General features: G+C 34.5%; 2 protein-coding genes and 1 long non-coding RNA gene across 3 annotated transcripts; 2 read left to right on the plus strand and 1 right to left on the minus strand.

The window, feature by feature from the left end:
• The first annotated feature begins 4,251 nt into the window (after nt 1–4,251).
• Nucleotides 4,252–8,979, plus strand: LOC142632717 (uncharacterized). The gene is made up of 2 exons (XM_075807072.1): nt 4,252–6,247; nt 6,776–8,979. The coding sequence occupies exons 1-2, from the start codon at nt 4,252–4,254 to the stop codon at nt 8,977–8,979; spliced, it is 4,200 nt and encodes a 1,399-aa protein (XP_075663187.1).
• Nucleotides 8,980–15,534: 6,555 nt separating this feature from the next.
• LOC142631930 (uncharacterized) lies at nt 15,535–17,522 on the plus strand. The gene is made up of 2 exons (XR_012843692.1): nt 15,535–15,829; nt 17,178–17,522. It is a non-coding gene; the product is annotated as an uncharacterized LOC142631930 (long non-coding RNA).
• Nucleotides 17,523–18,592: 1,070 nt separating this feature from the next.
• LOC142632718 (protein FAR1-RELATED SEQUENCE 5-like) lies at nt 18,593–22,695 on the minus strand. The gene is made up of 6 exons (XM_075807073.1): nt 22,691–22,695; nt 21,855–22,095; nt 19,347–21,141; nt 18,931–19,215; nt 18,759–18,842; nt 18,593–18,659 (listed from the first exon to the last, which is right to left on the minus strand). Exons 1-4 carry the CDS (start codon nt 22,693–22,695, stop codon nt 19,193–19,195), a joined length of 2,064 nt encoding a protein of 687 aa, XP_075663188.1. The 3' UTR covers nt 18,593–18,659; nt 18,759–18,842; nt 18,931–19,192.
• Between the last annotated feature and the right edge of the window lie 334 nt (nt 22,696–23,029).

Consider the following 23,029-nt stretch of genomic DNA (forward strand, 5'->3'; position numbering starts at 1 on the left):
CCCGCCTGTAGACATTAGAAATACATTGGACTTTGATGTATCTGGGTTGTTTTCGGTCAGGCATGGTCCTGAGTTGAACTCTGCTTTTTAGTTTTTAATGAATTCGTCTTTTAACCAAAAAAAAAAATGACATCATTTTTATAAACTATTGAGGTAACAAATTCTTACTGGTTAGCATTTAAGGCTCAGTAATTTTGTAGTTCTAGTATTTTCCTTTTTTTAAAGACCATAAAAAAATTATAGATCTAAAATTCAAAACAAAATATACAAGCCCAACAAAAATTACCAATAGCAAAACTATAAATAAAAAATAAAATTAAAAAGTCCAATCAACCAATTTAACCCAAAAAAACAACCCAGCCTTTTGAAAAATTAAAAAAAAAAAATTTGTCCTTACCTAGCAGTAGATGCACACATTAAAAAAAAAAAAAAAAAAAAAAAAATCTCTTAATAGCTAAGCAGCAGCAGAGTTGGAGGCTAGAGTTGCTGCACGCAACCAACAGCAGAGACGTCCCCCTAACTATAAGTCCCTGCACCACCCCTCTTTGAAGGTCTATATTCATAGTAAAAATCCTCAATGATTACTAATACTATACTAGCCATGGAATAACCTGAAGTATGCAGTAGACTTAGTATCTGCTGTATAAGTAGTATAATAGTTCTAGTATAATAAAATTGGACAAGCTACAATGGGGTTGGGCATAGTATCTCTAACACATCAAGCAATGTTATTGGCTAAAAGAAACATCACTAAAATATTTTCATTAAGTTGTTATTTCCTCTCCAAAACACTTTAACAACCTTGGTTGGAGGCCATTGCATATATTATGTTTGATTTTTCTTACATTTTAACACTACAGAACTTGTGATAAGTTTTAAACAGTTAGGGGTTGATGATTATCAACCAAATAGCAGTACATTTACAATTCCTATGAATATTAACATGTGAATAGGAATATTGGGTGTAACACTAAAGCCTATATAGAATGTTATGTGTAATTTTTATGGCAATCTGTGCTAATGGTTTGTGTTCATACCGTACTGACTGATATGACTGGTATTTGTCATATTGGTATGTGAATGGGTACAAAAACACCCTTATAAGCCATTTGTACTAGTTGGACCATCACAAAAGGGGTCTTCTCTCCCTTGTGATTCAAGCCATGTACTTTCCTTGGAACTAAGCCACTAGGGTGGTGGATCCCACACTCCACCCTTGAGAATGGGGTTTGATGAACACTTTTCATCGTCTTCAACCTTTAACCATAATTTTCCCGATTTTTTTTAATTTGACCCTAATATTTAAAATACCATAATTTATTTATTTTAAGTCCAAATTAAACTTATAAACTATCATGTTAAATCTTATGGAATGTACTATAATCCATGTAAAATTTTTTTGACAAAAAAGAGTTTTAGTGAGTCAAAATTGACCTAGAATATTTGGGTTTTTCACCAACTTTCCAAACTAGGTTTTGGATTTCTCTCTCTACATGATGTAAATCTCTACAAAATTTTAAAAGCAAGATATTATTTCAGTAGAAACGTATTTATAAAATCACAATTAAATCATTCAATTTATGTCATAACTTGCCTCTATAAATAAATATTTGAAAATTCAAGCATATAAGGTTTTTTTTTTATTTTAAGTAATAGAGATCATGCTATCATTAATACAAGAGTGAAAACAAACATATATAACTCTCATACCAAGTTGAATTTGTTAGATGGGCTATATATTCACATAACTTTGTAGAATTGATTACCCACTTCCCAGATCTTTCTCTTGGTTGCTTTACAAGCTCCTCCACATGACCTCTACAATTCTTAAAGCACCTTCACAACACTGGAGAGGCTACCAAAGTCTATTTCGAGATTCCAACAATCTAATTTCCAGGTTACTCTTGATAGTGTCCCTAAAAAGAGATGAATTACTTGAGAGAGCACTTAGGAATTGTATATACGATTTTGTTCTCGCAATTTCTCTCTTGGTCTTCTTTTTTCTATAACTGTTGTAAATAGGGTAAACCCACTAATTATATATTACTCTACAACTAATCTTGACAACTTATATCTAGATTAGTTTAAATATAAATTCAAATTTAAATCCACTTATTAGATAACCCATTGATAGATAACAATGTTGATGATCCATCGGCCATGGGTTATGAGTCAGATCAAATCCAGCCCAATTATTAACAATTATAAAGAAATAAATTCCCAAAATTTTTAGTCCATAATAACATCAATTAAAGTACAAAGAAATATACAATCTAAAAGTTTGATTTCAGTCCAAACGAATCTCAATCAAGATTTAGAATTTTTTTTTTTTTTTGATAAAGAGTCCGTTTGGATAGAACTTATTTTGCTGAAACTGAAAACTGAAAACTGAAAACACTGTAGCAAAATAATTTTTAAATGTGTGAATAGTACTGTGGGACCCATTTTTAATGAAAAAGTTGCTGAAAAGTGAAATTTGTGGGACTCATGAACAGTGCATTTGTACACTGTTCACGCTGAATAGTCAAACCTTGCGGCTGGGTTAAAAAAAAAAAAAAAAAAAAAAAAAAGGAAGCAAGACGCGGACGTGGGACGCAGACGTGGGATCCAAACGCCCTCAAACAATCAAGATTTAGAAGAAAATATATATATATGAATAAAAAAAATGATATGATAGTTTTTTCTTTAATTTGGATTAAAAAAAGGTTAGGCACTCAAGGGTTTCAAAAAAGGATCAACAATATAACCATTAAAAGTTCAAACTTATTTTGGACAAAAATGACATGTATTTATATGGGCTAAATTGATTTGTGTTAAAATGGGTCAATTCATCTGGACAGAAATACTGAACCGGATAATTTCGAGTTGATTACAAGTTAAAGAGGTCAATAAGAAATTGACTTATTTTTAAACCATGTTAAACTGGGTAAAATACTATGTAGGTCCCAAGACTTTATCAAAATTTAGTTTTTTGTCCCTAAATTTCAAAAAAAAAAATTTCATCTTTAAACTTTGTAAATAAAAAATTTAATAGTTTAGAGACAAAAATAGAGATGAAAATATATCTTTTTTAAAGTTTAAGGATTTTTAAAGTAAAATGTTTTCAATAATTTAGGATGAAAAAGGAAATTTTCAAAGTTTAGAGATTAAAAAAGCATTTTTTAAAAAAAATTTAGGGATGAAAAACAAATATTTGGTAAATTTTAGAAATCAAAATAATATTTTACCCAATATTTAAATTGTTAAGCTTTGCCCTTATGGCCACGTTCCTTGGAATAATAATAATAATGAAAAACAAAAATAAAAAAAAGTTTGCACTTACATTTTCACACTTCTTATTTAAATTGCCTTTTTTTTTTGTTGGTTTTTTGTGTATTCTTTATATCTTTTTATCTTTTTTTCTTTTTCCATGTTCTCTTTGTGAATGCCCAGATGAGATGTACAACTACATGCCCACAACCAATAACTAAACAACAAAAAAATAACAAATATTAAATAAATAGAAAAGTAACAGAAATGTGAAACTAACTTGGGATGTAAAGATGTTCAAGAATTACAATAAGGACAGAAACGTTCTGGTACTTACCTCTGCGAGTCTGCCTCCTATACGAAGCAAAGAAGTGTACAGTGCAGCAGGGAAATCTAACAGGTTGCAGCAGAGAGATGTTAGCAAAAACTTGCAAAGCACCGTGATCGATTTTAAGTGCAATTAAGGAAGAATCAAAAGGGTGATGGAGAACGAGCAAGTTGATGTTATTATATGAGTGTAAATGCCTTTCGTGATGATTTTTATATATTTTATCAGAAGTTAAAGAAATTAGAGAAGCTGAATGAATTTCATGAATCCAGAAGTCCAAGCAGCAGTAAAGATGAAACAGAGAACAAAAGTCCAGGCAGCAGTAAAGATGAAACAGAGGACAACGGCAAGTAGTTTTAAATACAAAGACTACATGTAGTATAGTTTAGTTAGTGGACATGTGACCTGCACATGACTAATTTAGTTGTAAATATCTGTTGGTTAATTAGGGAGTTTGTTAGATCAGTTAGTTAGATCAGTTAAGTTAGTCTTGGGCTTAGTTTCGTTACTTACTGGTACTATAAATACATGTAATTATCTTGTTTTCAATCAGATCAATAAAATCATTTTCTTTAGTAAATCTTCTTATGGTATCAGAGCGTATTTTCTCCCAAATTTCTAGGGTTTACTCTTGAGAGTTTTTTTTTTTCCTTCTTTCCTTTGAAGCTTCGTCAATGGCTGAAGCATCAAATATTTCGTCTTCTTCCTCGGTGCAAGATCCTGCACTTGTAGAGGACATCTCAAACCCTCTGTTTCTTCATCACGCTGAAAGTCCTGGAGCCATGCTTGTGTCTGAACCGTTGATTGGTGAGAATTACCATGCTTGGGTTCGTTCAATGAGGAAAGCACTGGTTGCCAAGAATAAGTTCGGTTTTGTCAATGGTAGCATCACTCTCTCCTCACCATTGATAAAGACTCCAGCGGCAGTTGATGCTTGGATTCGCTGTGATAACATGGTAGGTTCTTGGTTGATGAAGGCTGTTTCACCTCAAATTCGAGTGAGCATCACGTACAGAGACACTGCTCTGGAGATTTGGAATGATCTCAGGGATACACATTCTCAAGGTAACGGACCTAGGGCTTTCCAACTTCAGAAGGATATAGCTTCAATGTGTCAGGGTGAGTCCTCAATTACCAACTATTTCACTCAATTGAAGTTATTTTGGGATCAACTTCAGAATTTTAGGCCTACTCCTGTTTGTTCTTGTGGAAAGTGTACCTGTAATTTGCCTCAGAAGCTTGAAGATCTTCGTCTTCAAGAATCAGTTATGCAATTCTTGATGGGGCTCAACGACTCATATTCTCAGATCAAAGGACAGATTTTGTTAATGGAACCATTGCCAACCATTAACAAAGTATACTCCTTGTTGATTCAAGAAGAGAGGCAGAGGAGTGTAGGGCTTGGTAATTCTGTTCACATAGAGTCTACTACTCTTGCAGTGAAGGGTTCCAATGCCAATTCCAATCCTCATTTTCCTGGTTTCTTTGGTAATTCTAGTGGCTCTGGGGGAAAGAATTCCAAAGGCAGAGACAGGCCTATATGTACTCACTGTGGGAAGCTTGGACATGTCATGGAAAAATGTTTCAAGCTACATGGTTTTCCTCCAGGCTTCAAACCTAAAGGCAAGAACTTTATGGTGAATCAAGTCAATATGCAAGAGGCTTGTGCAGACAGTGGGCATACATCTACTAGTTTTCCCTTCACTCAACAGCAATGTCAGCAATTTTTGACTATGTTGGGGGCTCAAATGCAAGCTACTCATCTCACTTCTGATGGCAAGGATGCTCAGTTCAATGTGGGCAACAAGGAAGCACACATGGCCAACAATGTGATTAGGCTTAATCCAGTTGTATCTTCTTCTTCCAGTGCCACAGATGCTCTCACCATGGCAGGTATGCCTAATTCTACTTGTACTGATTTGAGGCATTCAGTTTTTTCTGCTCAAATTACACATAGAACAGCTTTTGGTGGTAATACTTGGGTTATTGACACTGGAGCAACAGACCATATAGTGTATTTTGTTCATTTGTTGACTGATTTTACTGCTGTTAATTGTGTGGTTGCACTTCCCAATGGTGAGACTGCTTTGGTAACTCACATTGGTTCTATATGTCTTTCTGATAATCTGGTCTTAAGCAATGTGCTTTGTCTTCCATCTTTCTCCTTCAATCTTTTATCAGTCAGCCAACTCACCAAGAAAATGCATTGTTGTCTCATTTTCTTGTCTACTTTCTGTTTCATTCAGGACCTCAATTGTTGGAGGACGATTGGTGTGGGTAAAGTTCATGATGGGTTGTATCTTCTTCAACATAGCCCTCCTGATACTTGTGCCAATCCAATTCAGTCCGAGGCTCCTTCATCTTTCCAATCTGTCTTTAATTCTGTTTTTCATTCCATTTTTAGTACAAATAAACCTCCTGTAGTCAATAATGTCAAAATTCCAGCTTCTGTATGGCATTCCAGACTTGGGCATCCCTCAGATGCTAAAATTTCTGTTTTGAAGAATGTACTTCCTGATCTCAATTGTTTCTCTAATGAAATTTGTGAAATTTGTCCTCTAGCTAAGCATAAAAGGCTTCCATTTCCTTTTCACAATCATGTTTCTGCTTTCCCATTTGATTTGATACATTGTGACATATGGGGTCCCTATGTTACACCTACTGTTGCAGGTCACAAATATTTCCTTACCATTGTTGATGATTGCACTAGATCAACCTAGGTTTACCTTATGAAATCTAAGTCTGAAACTAGATCCTTATTACAATCCTTTTATGTTATGATTAAGAATCAATTTGGTAAGTCCATTAAAGTCTTTAGGACAGACAATGGCCTTGAATTTCAAATGATTGACTTTTTTAAGCTTCATGGCATCATTCATCAACATAGTTGTGTTGCCACTCCATAACAAAATTCTGTTGTGGAAAGAAAACATCAACATATCCTTTGTGTTGCTAGAGCTTTAAGACTTCAATCAAATGTACCTATTGCTTATTGGGGTGATTGTATTCTCACTGCTGTCCATCTTATCAACAGACTTCCTTATCCTCTTTTAAACAACAAATCTCCTTTTGAACTTCTTTACAATAAACCTCCAGCTTATTCCCACCTAAAAGTGTTTGGTTGTCTCTGTTTTGCCTCCACTCTTTCTCACAATAGAGGTAAGTTTGACCCTAGGGCTATCAAGTCTGTTTTTCTAGGATATCCTTTTGGGGTTAAGGGTTATAAACTTTTGAATTTACAAACCAGATCATGTTTCATTTCCAGAGATGTAGTTTTTCATGAATCTGTGTTTCCTTTTAAGTCTCTTCCTGTTTCTCTTCCTTTATCTCAGTCTGACCCTTTTTACCATGATTGTTTTCCTAATGCTCCACCACTCCCTGTCACTGATTCTATTCATCATTCTGCTCCTTTACCAGACCCTTTAGTTCATGTTGACTCTTCTATTCTTGAGGAACATTTCACTGATCTTCCTGAGGATTTGTCTGTCTTTGTTCCTAATGACATCACTATTCCTATTTCTCCCTTGTCCATTGAATCTGCTTCTCCTGTTTCTCTCACTCCTGTTCCCAGGAGGTCTACTAGACTCTCTAGACCACCTGCCTATCTTCAAGCCTATAAATGCAATGCTACCTCCACCAAATATCCTCTTGCCAGTTATCTTTCCAGTCATAAACTTTCTTCCTCTTACTCTCATTTTTGTAACAGTATCTCCACAATTCCTGAACCACAGTTTTACCATCAGGCAGTTGGTGATCCTAATTGGGATGCTGCCATGGCAGCTGAAATTCAGGCTTTAGAACTCAATAACACTTGGTCTCTTGTCCCTTTGCCTCCACATAAAAAGGCAGTTGGTTGTAAATGGGTCTTCAAAATTAAATACAAGTCAGATGGGAGTGTGGAAAGGTACAAGGCAAGGTTGGTTGCCAAAGGATATACTCAACAAGAGGGTTTGGATTATACTGAGACCTTCTCACCTGTTGCCAAGATGGTGACTGTTAAGCTTCTATTATCTTTGGCTGCTGTGCAAGGCTGGACTCTTCATCAATTAGATGTAAACAATGCTTTTCTTCATGGTGACTTGCATGAAGAAGTGTATATGTGCCCTCCTCTAGGCCTGCCCAGCAAGGGGGAGTTTGTATGCAAGTTGAATAAGTCCTTGTATGGCCTTAAACAAGCCTCAAGGCAATGGTATTCTAAATTTTCCACTACTTTGTTGCAACATGGTTTTCTGCAGTCTAAGGCAGATTATTCTTTGTTCACCAAGCAATCTGGAACTTCTTTCATGGCACTTTTGATATATGTTGATGATATACTCATTGCCAACAATAATCCTCAATCTGTAGCAGACCTGAAAGTTGTTCTAGATAAGCAGTTTAAGTTGAAGGACTTAGGCAGTTTGAAATACTTCCTAGGCTTGGAAGTGGCTAGGTCTGAGAAAGGCATTTCCCTATGTCAGAGAAAGTATGCCCTTGAAGTGATCAATGATGTGGGAATGCTTGGATGCAAGCCTGTTAAAACTCCCATGGAAGTAAATTTGAAGTTAAGTAAAGATGAAGGCAAGTTATTGGCTGATGCTGGTATGTACAGAAGACTGATAGGAAGGCTGCTGTTTCTTACTATTTCTAGGCTTGATATTACCTATTCAGTACATAGGTTAAGTCAATATATGTCTAAGCCTAGAGAGCCTCATTTAAAGGCAGCTTATAGAGTAATTCAGTATCTCAAAGGCACCCCAGGACAAGGGTTGTTCTTTTCAGCTCAGTCCTCCTTACACATCAAGGCATTTGCAGATGCAGATTGGGCTGCATGCATTGACTCTCGAAGGTCCATCACAGGCTACTGTGTTTTTCTTAGTGATTCTCTCATTTCTTGGAAGTCTAAGAAGCAAAATACAGTTTCAAGGTCCACGGCAGAGGCTGAGTACAGAGCAATGGCTGTTGCAGTGTGTGAAGTGACATGGATCTTGTTTTTGCTTAAGGATCTTAATGTAAAACACAGCCAAGCTGCCTTACTGTTCAGTGATTCTCAAGCAGCAATTCATATAGGTACTAATCCAGTGTTCCATGAGCGTACAAAACATATTGAGATAGACTGCCATATTGTAAGGGATAAGGTGCAAGCAGGAGTCATAAAGTTAATGGATATTAGAACTCAACACCAGCTAGCTGATCTGTTAACAAAAGCTTTGACTTGGAATCAATTTTGTGGTCTTCTTACCAGGATGGGCATTTCCAATATTCATTCTCATGATGTCCATCCTGAGGGGGAGTATCAGAAGTTAAAGAAATTAGAGAAGCTGAATGAATTTCATGAATCCAGAAGTCCAAGCAGCAGTAAAGATGAAACAGAGAACAAAAGTCCAGGCAGCAGTAAAGATGAAACAGAGGACAACGGCAAGTAGTTTTAAATACAAAGACTACATGTAGTATAGTTTAGTTAGTGGACATGTGACCTGCACATGACTGATTTAGTTGTAAATATCTGTTGGTTAATTAGGGAGTTTGTTAGATCAGTTAAGTTAGTCTTGGGCTTAGTTTCGTTACTTACTGGTACTATAAATACATGTAATTATCTTGTTTTCAATCAGATCAATAAAATCATTTTCTTTAGTAAATCTTCTTATATTTATTAACAGGTATCTAATTCTTGCTTAGCTATTTCGATAATGAATCAGTGATAATTTATCAATCATTGAAAAAAGAGAAAAGAAAAATTGATGATTTATTTTTTAACAAGCATCCCTACTTTCCTTGAACGTCTATCTCAAGGCAATACTTTCCTTGAGCATCTATCTCAAGGCAAGTCCAGATACACTTCCCAGAACAGGGATATGAATTTTTCCACTATCATTTTGTTAAGCTAATTTTTGGGAATAGAGAAAGAAAATAAAGTAATAGACCGATAAACTTATAAAAGGAAAAAAGAGATAAGTAACTGAGATTACAGTTGGATTGAGCCAATTGGTGAATGCTTTACAAAAGAGTAAAAGAAAAGTGTTAAAAGGTGGGGTTGGATTGGTATGCAAAAAAAAAAGAAGGTGTTGATAAGAGATTTTTCAGACAAAAAGTGCGTTTGGATACTACTTATTTTGTTGAAAACTAAAAATAAATAAAAAAAAAATTTCGGGTTACTGTTCACTACTGAAAACACTGTTCATTTGCTTTAATGCACTATTCATATCCCATGCAAGAGGCGCTGGTCAAAAAAAAAAATTAAAAAAGAAAAAATGCTAAACGTGGACTTTGGACGTGGGATCCAAATGTTCACTAATTCAGGATATATAAGCCAAGTGTTAAAAACTTACAATAGATCAACTAACCATGCTAACAGAAAAATTAATTTGGGCTAGTAAAACGTCGAATATATGTTTTTTTTTTTTAAATCAACTATACCATAATTGCAGTAAATAACTTAGATTCATAGTTACTAAATCCGGACCAATGTTAACTTAGTCTAAGAGTTGAGCCATTTGGTCACTGGTTCAACCAATGGTACGTACTAGTCGAACCATATAGTTATACAAAAAGTTAAAAAAGTTATAAAAATACATTTGAGAAGTCATGAAATAAATATGAAAATTGATAAAAATAGGCATGCATAAATTATCAAATAAAATAAAGTCTAAAAAGCAAGGCAATTAATATAATAAAAATTCAACGTTTCACAAGTAACAACACTAGTTACTATAAAATAAAAGGATATCATAAAATTGTAGATATGCCTTTGTTAAATAAAATCTTGTTGCATTATATTTCTTAAAATTTTAGTAATAAAAGCATATCTTAAATTTCAAAGTCACATTCTATGCATATTGCATATCTCACTAGTTGCTCTAATCCGAGGGATTATGATCTAAAGCTAAAACAAAGCTCTATATTTATTGAAAAGTCAAGTATCAACCGTATTGTATAACTAGTCGCTAAATAGTGATTTTTGTGTGTGAAGAATGTTAAATAATACATGAGTATTTAATAGAAGTTCAAATCCCTATAAAAAGGTTCAATCAAATCTCTTAAAACAGTACACCAATATGAGAAATTTGATTGCTTTGTTCTACCCAAGTACAAAGTTAAAAAGAACCTCTAACTTTGTATAACTTATTTGTACATTCAGTTAATAACCTCGAACTATTGGTAGGCATTTCACGTCTATTATCAATTGCATCCTTTGTTTCATGAAATTTAAGGTCTTTATTTTTATTTTTATAATATAATCCCTTCTATTGTTCAACCTGTCTGCAAAATCCTAGTTGTTTATTTCTTGTTCTTGTCATTATTAGTATTGCTTAAAGAACCACATTTAGGATTTTCATTTGAAAAGTCATATATGGTGCAATTTGTAAACAGTAGAAAGGGATCACAACATGCAAACACAAGAATGCTTTACATATCTTTAAATAAACTGCATCCATTAAAATAAAAAAAAACATATTAAAAGGAAAAACATTAAGGGCTTTGAACTTTGTGCACTAAGGCTATAATGTTATACATAAAAATTGTAAGCTAAAGCTAGCATAATGTAGATATTGAAGGATCACGTTTAGTTCATAGATAGTGTATAGTTGAATTTATTCAATCATGTGTTGGCTTTATTCCGTGCCAAATTTGCCTATAATTTAGCAATTAGATACCCTGTATTTAGGTGAAAATTATGTTAGGGTTGTGTGTGAGAGAGTGTGAAGAAACTCAAGAATGTGTGCATTTGGAGGTTTCTCGCAACTGAATCTCGCGAGTGACTCGCGATTGGCAACTCGCCAAAATGCCACACGTGTGAAGCATGCAGGAAGCTGAAGGGTTATGGCAGCTGGAGCACTACAGGACAAAAAGTACAGTTCAACCTGGCAGTTATCTTGCAACTCATCCCACTCGCAAGATTGAGTCACCCAAATGCCCTGTTATGCAGAAAAATGACATTTCACATTCCTCACGCACACTACTATAAATAACCTTATACCCACGAAATGTAGAGAGCTTCCAGAGAGAATTTTGAGAGAGAAATCCTAGAGAAAACCAAGATTGACTCATCTACAATCTTAGACATTTGATTCTCCAAATTCTTCTACTCTCATCCTCTCCATTGACATATCCTTGAAAGATACATTTGCCAAATCCTTATCTCATCACACCCATATCAGTGAGGAGGTATTTTGGTGCTTAGGAAGCAGTTCAGAGATGACCAATTAACTTGGTTGATGTAATGGGCTTATTGCGGGATCCGGGAAGCTAAAGAAGACATGGTTAGGCTTAACCCTGTTGGAGTAAGAAGCTTGGAGGGCTTAGGTGCATTGGGTAAATTAGGCTTAGAGGGTCTATTGCTATTCGTGTATCCCAATTTTATTCTTTAGTGGATCATTTTACCGGTTGGAGGGCGGTAGAGAGGTTTTTTGCCGAGTTCTTCGATTTCCTCTTCGATAACACGTGCCGATGTTATCTTTGTGTTTGCATCTCTCTAACCCTTACTCTTGCCTTTTAATTACTGCTTTGTTGTGATTAATTATGGTGTAGAGTTGTTTATCTGTTTGGGTTTTTCCTTGTACCTATTATTTCGCACATCTATTGTTTGGGTATAAACTTGTATTGGTTATGTTTGAAATTGAGGGTCTAAACATTCATTAGTGTTTGTCACACTAATTGAACTTTCAGATAATATGGAAAGCATCATATTCAAGACTCACCTAGCTCTCTTATCTTACCTTAAGATAAAAAGATATCTTTTTATACCCCCAATCTCTAAATTGTTTTTTTTTTCTTCTACTATGATAGCTCAATAATTTTAAAAGTATCTCAAAATTTAATCCACATGTTATTTAGATATTTCAAATGTCCAGTAATGATGTGTTCATGAGATCTAATAGAACATCATTGAATCAATCCAACAAAAGCAATTTTAAGTATCTGTACAGTACATCCAAGACCCCATGGCTGCTTCCACATATGCAACTTTGGAATGCAAGTGTAGTAAAAATAAAATCATTGAATAGATTTTATTAGAAAAAAAAAAATTGTCTAAATATTGAATACATAACCAATATAATCCACCTACCAATACTGGAAAAGCTATTTAAAAGTAGTAATTATTTAGAAAATGAAATTGCAGTTAATATGATCTCATAAATTGCAATAATTGAAGAAAGTAAATCTTCAATGTAAGGATCATCAGCCTTGTCTCAGTCTTGTGTACAGTGCAAGCATCTAATCGTTCATTAATTGTAACTCCATCTCATGCAAACCAAACATTATAAAAGTATACATCCTTGGTCTCGTGCCCTTTGAAAGGCAGGAGAAATACAAAAGAAGCTAACCTATACAACCCTTTTCACCCCAGATATCAAAAGAATAAAAATTAGACAACCTTAAGCTAAACTAAGGTCTCTCAATCAAAAAATGGGAAATAATGATGTGATATTTCTTTTTGTTTAAAAGAGAATAAACAGAATAAATATTACAAAGTGAGAAAAAAACCTCAAAGATTGCTTGCCACCGATGAGTAGTACAATTCCTCTAAACCCTATATATTATAATTTATTGTAAATTGGAAAGAGATATATCCTCCTAGAGATTCAAGATATGATGAGAAGGAAAACTATTATCACATTTAATGGAAACGAAAAAGAATATCATATCATTCTTAGGTAAAACTAAAACATATAGTTTTTTTGGATAGAAATTTCATGGTGCGAGCCTAAGAAGGGACAATCATGCATAATTTTACATGATACTACAACCAGAATATGAAGAAAATAGTCCTCTTACTAATGCTAATTAGCCAAGAAGGTCATATTATCATGTTTTAAATAACCCCTCCAAAGTCCTATTATAATTATAAATTCTATATAATTATTACAGTTTAAATGGACTATTTATAATAAACTAATTACACAATCTAATATGAAGTCTATATAAGAATGTTATACACGCATATAAATTAAATTTCATACTTGTGTGTTCATTCACAAATACATAGTTATGAACTCATTTGCTAAATAAACAAACATAAATAAAAATATTTTTAAGTTAACTTGGTTCATTTTTATGAATGGACTATTGGGGGCCTGTTTTCTTATATGGTTAGAGATTGAGCATGCTTGGTCATTGGTGTACCACATATGCTATATATGATTGATTTGTCATATGGGTCAAGCCTCAATCTATAGGCTGACCCACACTGCCTAGGCATGCCTGCCCTAACTGAACTCTGCTATGTAGATATTCATTACTCTTGACTTTAACGTCGGCTTTGTTTACTCCATTCTTAATGTTGAAGAAGACAAGTAGATAATCATTAAAGTCATTTTATTTATCACATCTCCAATAGATTAGCTAAATCTATATTTTGGAGAACAAACCCCAAAAATCAGCTCCAACTAATTTTACAAATGCAAAACTTTTCTAAAATTTTTTTGAAGTTGTTATAGTGCTTCTCTAGATATAGAAAACACTGTAGCAACTCCAAATGAATTTTTCTACTTAAAAAAATCATACAACTCAATAAAAAACAATTCTTTCTCTCTCCTCTCACAACGACTACAAACACAACAATCCTTTCTCTTAAACATCTCTAAACTCAAGCATAATTAAAATACAAACTCAAAAACTCAATCTTTAAAATTAATCAAATCATAACAATAAAAGAAAAAAAAAAGGAAAAAAAAAAGAAAGAGAGCTAGCAATGGTGGAGCAAGCAAGATTCTGCGCCTGCCTATGTCCTTCGATCATCAATGGAGCAAGCAAGATATCTCTTGGTTGTTCTTTCTCTATTTCTTATCACATAGAGAGCTAGAGAATGTTCTAGAATCAAGTAGAAAAAGAAAAAGTAGAGAGAGAGAGAGAGAGAGAGAGAGAGAGAGAGAGAGAGAGAGAGACCTGGAATCAAGTAGAAAAAGAAAAAGAAGGGAGCTAGAGTGGGTATGGTGGAGAAAAAACAAGAGAAAAAAAAAACTAAAAAAAAAAAGAAAAAGAAATGAAAGGAAAAATAATATAAAGAATAAGAAATTACAATTTAGAAATGCTACTACAATATTTTTACAATAAATCTCAAGTAACAAATTGTTATTAGCTAATATTGGCGGCTAAAAAAATAATTTCAGTAGTGGGTTTAAATTAAAACTAGTAACAACTTTCCACATAATATTTTGTTGTGATTCTTGTGAAAGTATTACGAAAAATGTTGTGAATATAATACTTCTTATTAAAAAATATAGTTGTTGGGAATGAACATATGAAGAATAAATGATGATTAAAAAAATAATAATGAATGAATGAAGAAATAATATTTAAATAAAATGGAGAAAATAATAAATAATCTGTTGAAAAGTGTATTTGAAAAAGTAGTTAAGTAAAAGCTAAATATCACTCTTCACCGTACAAACCATACAAATATTTAGATAAGGAGTTTGCTGAGATCACAGAGGAGGAGGAGATGAGAGGGAGAGGCGTGAGGGAGAAGAACACTGTTTTTTTTTTTTTTTTCTTTGAAAGGCTGCCTAACGCTGTTAACGTTAGGGTTAACAGCAATCCAATTAAAATGGGTCATGTGCAATGCACATGACCCTTACTTAAGTGATTGCTTAGGTGTCTTATTATTTAATTGACACTTGTCTCTGTTTGTAGCAATTGCTGCAAACTTGTTTGGAGGAAATCCGTGTAACGGTTGGACACGGATTTCCTCCAAACAAGTTTGCAGCAATTGCTACAAACAGAGACAAGTGTCAATTAAATAATAAGACACCTAAGCAATCACTTAAACAAGAGTAATGTGCAATGCACATGACCCATTTTAATTGGATTGCTGTTAACCCTAACGTTAACAGCGTTAGGCAGCCTTTCAAAGAAAAAAAAAAAAAAAACAGCGTTCTTCTCCTCAAACAGCCTCACGCCTCTCCCTCTCATCTCCTCCTCCTCTGTGATCTCAGCAAACTCAGACTTCTCCTCAAACACGCCCCTGCGTTAGGCAGTCTTCTCTTGAAACCCCAGCCAGGCCAAAGAATCACGGCCACATGCAGAGGCCGCCGTCGATTCCGGCTGTTCACCCCCTTCCCTCTTCGCCGATTCCGTCTCACTCCCTTTCCCACTCAACCGTTGCCGCCCCTAACAACCTTCTCTCTCTTTTCCATTCCCATCCCGCACCTATATATTCGCCGCCAAGGACATATTGATCATTCTGCTTGAGTGATGCGTGTGATTACATGGAATCGGTCATTTAGAGGGTTACCTAATGTTGATGATGGGAAGGATGACTTTGATGAAGTGAAGGTATATTGCAGTATTTCTATTTGCTTTGTTTTTTCACACTTTGTCCTGAAAAAAAGCTGTACCCAGTGCACGTAATGGAGATTTTCTTTGAGTTGATAAGAATTGGTGCACGTAGATAATCTTCTAGTTATTACTTCTAAAAAAAAAAAAAAACTTAAAGTTATCTCAGCTTGCTTGTCAATTTGACATGAAATTGGTGATGTGCTTTAGGGGTATGATGCACAATTTGAGTCTGGGAAACATTACAGACAAATAACAATGAAATTGCTAATTGCTATAGTAGGTGTCTTAAGTTAGTTTTCATATCCAAACTTAGGTACTGCAACTTAACTTCACCAATTAAATTCAGCTATGTTATAAGTTGTAATTATGAATATGAGAGCACATTCTATAATCTATACATGAGTTTTACTATTCTAGAAAAGCCCCCCCCCCCCTTTTTTATTTTGGGTCAAAGAACTACTAACCATACAAATTGCTTCTTGGAATGCAAATTTTGATCATTGTTTGTGGGTAATCATTTGCCGTTTGGTGTGGTGGTGTCCAAGGACAAGTAATTTGGCAAAGGAATATTGAAAATGTCGCTTAATCATCTTTCTTTCAATTTCATGTTGTTTACCATCAAATCTCATTATCTTTTTACGTTTTTTTCTTACATTGATACATTATTCTCTTTATCATGATGTATTTTAGGGCCTAATGTATTTTATGATGTATTTGGAGTCTGCAAATTATTGCAGCAATGACAGGACAAATCCTGGCCAACTATCAGAAATGGCTGAAGATGTTTGGGGTCTTGGGCTTCTGTTACTTGAGCTACTAAAAGGGAAGCCTATAGCAGATCGAGATGGCTACAAAAATTTCAGGAGCATGGAAGAGATAAATGAGCTTGTTGGTGGTAGGAGTCCTTTGATGAGCGGCTAGATATTCTGAAAGACAAATGCAAGATCATGGTGTTGGCAAAGTTTGGTGAAATTGCAAAATGGTGCATCAGTAGCAGCTGGAGTTTTGGAAAAAATCAAAATTATCCCAAGATAGTTGATGTTCTGTCTGGCTTGACACAAGTGAAGCAACTGTTTTCTTCTGCTTCATGCTGAGAGGAAAAGGCAAATTGTAGGTTGAGGTGAAGCATCAGTATTGAACCTTGACTGGTTAATTTAGCGAGTTACAGGGATTCACATGTATGATTGTGAACCTGCTGCAGTAATAAATTTTAATTGTCTAGATAATAATTGCTTCAATAGTAATCATAACAATTAAAACTTCTGTTGTAGTTCTAAGAAACTTGAATGTGTCATTTCCTTGATGAAAATAAATTGTTAACTGTTGCTCTTGTTTAATCTGTTAGGAGGCCAGATTATTGCCTTGGACCTCACTTGCGGCAAATGCTTTTGTCTGGTTGTACACGATTGGAGATTGGAGTCCAGAGCACATATGAGGATGTTGCTCGTGACACAAATAGAGGCCATACAGTAGCCGCTATGGCTGATTGTTTTTGCTTGGCAAAGGATGCTGATATGGATTTTGTCATTTGTATTAGTAAAATGTTACATTACAATTCTTGTAATATTTATTTGGGAGAGCTCTGAGAATCATATATGGTTTTGTTACATCAAATTGAGTTTTGACATAATGTTATTAGCTCCTTGCCAACCAAAAGAATTATTATATGTTCTTTTACTTTATTTATAAAGGTGACACTGTGGTACCACTCTTTATTCCTCTCCCTATGTTTAGATTTTGGTTGTTTAATTGATGTTACATGTGATTGAAGATTATGGACCTCTTGTAGTGGGCCATGTGATCATGTACCACATGCAACTAGCTCACAACAGAAATAAGCATGTTCCATGGCCTGATTTTGCTGATCATCAACATCCCCACTACTTACATAGAAGGTTTGCACCACTAGCTTTGCGTGCACAAACCATCTCCAAAAATAGGGGAAAAAAAACTTTGCTTGCTTTTTTACCGCAAAAGTTGCTGCTTTCTTCTGCAATTCAGGCTATATTTGTTTCACCTGAAATATTTTCTGCCAATCAAATCCATATCTAAGTTTAAACTTCCTGAATCTTAAAAGAGAGCCAAATAAAAAGAAAAGCTCAACAAATCTATTGCTAAATTTAAAGTTCCTGAATTTAAATTTTCATCCATATCATTCTATTGCATTCATTTAAAGCTGCCCTGTTTAAATATGCAAATGCATAAATACAAAAATATAAAAATAAACTTTCCCATTGCATATGAAATTATTCAAAATCTGTCCAAATTGTGATGTCTAAAACATCTGTCCAAATTGTGTTGTCCAAAAAATCTATCCAAATTGTCAGATATGCTCTCCAAAAATTTGTCAAAGTCAGATGTGCTGTCCAAAAAATACTGTCGAAGTTCTGTCCATTAGATGTTATATAACAGTCAATATGTTGTCCAAAAACTATGCAAAACACAAGGAAAACAGCCAATATGGTGTTTTTCAATGGTTGTCAATATCAGGATCTCCTGAAACCTGTAAAATATGCCACCAAATATAAAATAAGTGTATGGAAAAAATAACTAAAAGGAAAATATAAGTTTAAGTTGTAGCAAAATTCATAACGACTATACACACCTGATTCAAGCCATATAACCCAACGTGATCTTCTCCAACCAAAAATTCACAATCAAAAGATCCCTACATATAACATTTTAACAAATCAATATTTCATTTTCTATGCTAATGAAAGTAACTAGGTAGTCGGATATTAGACAAAATTTATAAGTGTACCTGATTCAGACCATTTAACCCAACAACATTGTCTTGTCCAACCAAATTACTACAACTGAAAGATTCCTGTATATGACATTTAAATAAATTTATGTCACTTTATAATAGTAGTAATTGTTTAATAGGATATTAGAAGGAAAAAAAATGTAAATAGGAGCATCATACCTGAGTTATGTTATCTACTAATTGTGATGGTTGTTCAACATTACTATGTTCTTTGTGAGAATTAATATTAACAGAGGAATCAACCTATGTGGGAAGAAAAAACAATTGTCACATAAAACAAATTTATGAACCTACAAATTCATGTTCTATAATGGAATGTAAATGAACTTACTCTATTTAAGCCACCACGTGATTGAACTTGTCTTGCTCCACTAGTCTTTTTGGGTTGATCGTTCTTACTTTGAGATTTTCTTTTTTTCCTTTCTAATGAACTTTTCAACCTTCCTCTTGGTCGACCTACAGTAGGTTTTGTTTTGATCCCACGTATGTCTTGAGAAATGTCCACATGTGACTCAAATCCACCATCACCTTGTAAAACATTCTCGGGAACAACTTCACCATGGACCTCACCCTCCATAGAGGACAAACAACATCTAATTCTCATTTCTTGCAAATCCTTCAATAATTTGTCAAAACATTTATCAACATATTCATACATCATCTCTCTCTCTGCTGCAAATGTGTTAATTTGAAGACATTTGTGACTTAAATAAGAAAGACGCTTTCCCACTGACTCTTAAGCACTACCTTTAATATCAATGCCACGATAGTCCTTGATAGAACCAACCTTTGCATCTTGTGTCCATCTTTTCAATACATAATGGGCTGGAATTCTCTTAACATTTTTCTTGTCAAGAACTTTCAAAGCATGGGAACATAGAATTCCCAAAAAACTAAACTTCATGCAACTGCATTGGACTGTCGTTGTTGAGGCTTCATATTTGACTAAGTGCTCTTGAGTTTTGTTTCGATATTTCACTCTATATTCTGTCATAGAATCAGATTTACTAGCCTTGTAAATAGTACAATCCACAATCTTCACATATTCATCTTGAAACATTTTGAATATTTCTGGAGTGTACAACTTTGCAGCATGTCTCAACATCTCAAAATCAAATAGTAAAACTGGTGTTGTTTGCCTCATTTTGAACTCTGCTTGTAGTTCTTGACTTCGCTTATCAAACAATACTCTAGAGTAATGTCCAAAAAATTGCAAAAGACCATATTTTGGCTTCAAGTATTTCTTCAACACACCATTTATTGACTCACTGCGTTGAGTGCTTTTCATATCAGCAGTGAACATATGTCGACCATATACCATACACCATTTCTCTTTCACATCAAACATTTCACGCAACCATGGATTATCAATTAGATCATATGTCTCAAGCATGTTATTCCAAGCAACTATCCATTCATTTTCATCTTCAAAATCATACACACAATTACTAAGATCATTTCGAAATTGGCTTGATGAATTAAATATATGATGTAGACGCTTAGCAGCATTCTGATAAATATGCCACACACATAGACGATGATTTGATTCAGGAAACACATCTTCTATTGCATTAGCCATTGCAGCAGATTGATCTGTAAATATAGTTCTTGGTTGTTTCCCTGACATTGCACTCAAAAAAGTTTCAAACAACCACTTGAATGACATTATAGTTTCATCATAAAGTAAAGCTGCACCAAAGATAATTGATTGTTTATGATGATTAACCCCAATGAATGGAGCAAAGGGTCGACCATATGAATTTGTTCGATAAGTGGTGTCAAAACATATAACATCTCCAAAGTGTCCATAATCAACTATAGATCTAGAATCAGCCCAAAAAATATTCAAAATTTGATTATCATCATCAAGTTGTATAGAATAAAAATAAGATGGATCTTCTAATTGCATCTTTCTAAAGTGATCCATCACAGCACGACCATCTCCTCTCTTTAAAGCCTCTCTCCTCTTGGAATTTACATGATTTTTATAGTCAATATTCAGAAACCCAAGATTTTCATAACCACCAACTTGCATGCTCAACAAATCTATGGTTTGTTTTATTGATACCCCAGATTTTTCTGCATCATCCGCAAAAGCTTGTTGGGCAGGTGTAATTTTCCTATTTGATCTTAACATGTGTTTCATTGGAGAAGGAGCAAACTCATGATTATGTTGTTCGTAAAAAGAAACAACTTCTAACATACCATCCTTTTGAAGTTGACAAGTCATTTGTGCTAAACAACCAATTCGTGAAATTGGGTGATGGGGGTGATGGAAAGATACCTGTTCACGACGTTTGTCAATAGCTCGTTCACCTTGTTTTGAACAGCAAAATGTTCTCCTCTTAATATGTCCAGCACTTCCTCGCCTAACATACTGTTTTCTTACACTAAAACCCATTCTATGAGCATATTGTTTGTAAAACTCATATGCACTATCATCACAATCAAATTTCATTCCAATCATTGGTGCCTTAATATCCTTATTGTGTTTACTTGGGGTGTTTGGACTGCCATCAATAGGTTTGACTTGAGCTTCTTCCTAAGTCCAAAAACCAATAAAAAGCAATAGTGTTAAGAATATTCAGTATGAAAAATAATATTCAATTTTTTTAATAAATTTAGCACAAAAAAAAAAAATCATAGTTGTTTATAGTCTTGCAAATAGTCACAAGGAACAACAACAACAACAACAATGACCAGAACTCAAAATACCTAAAGATTCAACCTCTGTGACTACCCAATTCAGACCCACCCTTTTGCTTTTTTACGTTTTTCCAAACTTTTCGTACCTAGCCACAGAAGCCAAAGAAAACCCCTTCCTCTAAGCAAAGCTAGACTCTACAGCTCTACTCTACACTATACAACTTTGTCATGGTATATACTATATACTGATAATATTATTTGTATTGCTCTTTAAGAAAGTTATCAACTTGGTTGCCTTATAAAGGCAATGTGATTGGGTGCCTTGGTTTGATTGGAGTCCTAGAAAAGGTGGATGAAAAGCGTCTCTCAGTTATGCTTCTAGTAATGTTTTTTGCTCTAGGTTTTTTTTTTTAACAGTCTGAGTATATATTTATATATTGATAATCTATTGTTAAAATCTGAAAGGAGAACTCAGCAATGATAATGATCATAAGGACAAATATTCAAACTTCAAATATAATGCAATTTTAGAAACCAATTTGAGGAAATAATTATCTTTAAAAAAACAATGTTTTTTTTTAATTACAATTTTTTTAAAGAAAATCAGACCTGAACAAATTGGGCCACATTGCATTTGTCACTGTCAGGTTGAATGCCGAGAAACGATGGAGTGGTAGGAGCGGTGGTCCTTGGCGGTGACTTTATGGGAGCGGCATCGGTTGAGTGAGAAAGTGAATGGGGTGGAATCAGCGAAGGGGGAAGCGGGTGAAGAGGAGGAATGGAGATATGCGCCGGTGAGATCGGCGGCCGCTGCATGTGGCCGCCGTCAATTCTGCCTCCCAAGACAAAGCTGAGAAGGTTGAGACGCAGGTTTGAAGAGTTTGAGGAGAAAGAGAGGGGGCCGGGCCCAGTTTAGATGAGAGAGACGCTGTTAACGTTAGGCTTTGACCGCCGTTGATTCTGCCTCCCAAGCTCTCGCCGGTCTGAGTTTGCTGAGATCACAGAGGAGGAGGAGATGAGAGGGAGAGGCGTGAGGGAGAAGAACACTGTTTTTTTTTTTTTTTTCTTTGAAAGGCTGCCTAACGCTGTTAACATTAGGGTTAACAGCAATCCAATTAAAATGGGTCATGTGCAATGCACATGACCCTTACTTAAGTGATTGCTTAGGTGTCATATTATTTAATTGACACTTGTCTCTGTTTGTAGCAATTGCTGCAAACTTGTTTGGAGGAAATCCGTGTAACGGTTAGAAATGCTCTTAGTTTTGCGTTTTAAAAATTTCGAATCGCTATATGCTGATAAAAAAGTATTATAAAAAAGCCTACTCAATATATTTATTTTATCTACAACTTTTTAATCATTTTTAAAAAATAAAATAATACTTGATCTTAGCCAAAAGGCCGAGAAAGGTATAAAATAAAATAATACAACTATCTACAACCTACTCCATTTATTTTCACCTTCGTTTTGCTCGTATCTGCATTTAATAATTTAGCATTTCCTTGGCAGTAGGGAAGCAACGTGTGGATCCCAGCCTCTCATCTGCTACCAAAGTCAAACTATAGAAGTATCGAAAAAGTTAAATGAATTATTGGCTGGACCATATATAAACGGAAGACTCTCTCTCTCTCTCTCACTCTCTCTCAATCACACGATAGGAGCTTCACAGACAATACTGCAATTCTTCATAATCTGTAAGTTTTCACTTGTTTTACATGCATCTTTTTTTTTTTTTGGTCACCATTTTACATGCATCTTTCCCTTCTCTTTTTTATTTCCTCTCC

The sequence above is a fragment of the Castanea sativa genome, chromosome 4 (assembly GCF_040712315.1).
Source record: "Castanea sativa cultivar Marrone di Chiusa Pesio chromosome 4, ASM4071231v1".
Classification (NCBI taxonomy): Eukaryota; Viridiplantae; Streptophyta; class Magnoliopsida; order Fagales; family Fagaceae; genus Castanea; species Castanea sativa.

Bases quoted from the DNA above. Each gene is read 5' to 3' on its own strand.
- LOC142632718 (XM_075807073.1), bottom strand. The intron at 21,142-21,854 runs GTCTGATTTTCT...TTTTGGACTTAG, and splicing joins ATGTGGCCCAATTTGTTCAG to GAAGAAGCTCAAGTCAAACC. The intron at 19,216-19,346 runs GTAGTGCTTAAG...AAATTATTGAAG, and splicing joins TCGTGGCATTGATATTAAAG to GATTTGCAAGAAATGAGAAT.
- LOC142632717 (XM_075807072.1), top strand. From the start codon at position 4,252: ATGGCTGAAGCATCAAATATTTCGTCTTCTTCCTCGGTGCAAGATCCT. The intron at 6,248-6,775 runs GTCACAAATATT...CTGTTTTTCTAG, and splicing joins TGTTACACCTACTGTTGCAG to GATATCCTTTTGGGGTTAAG.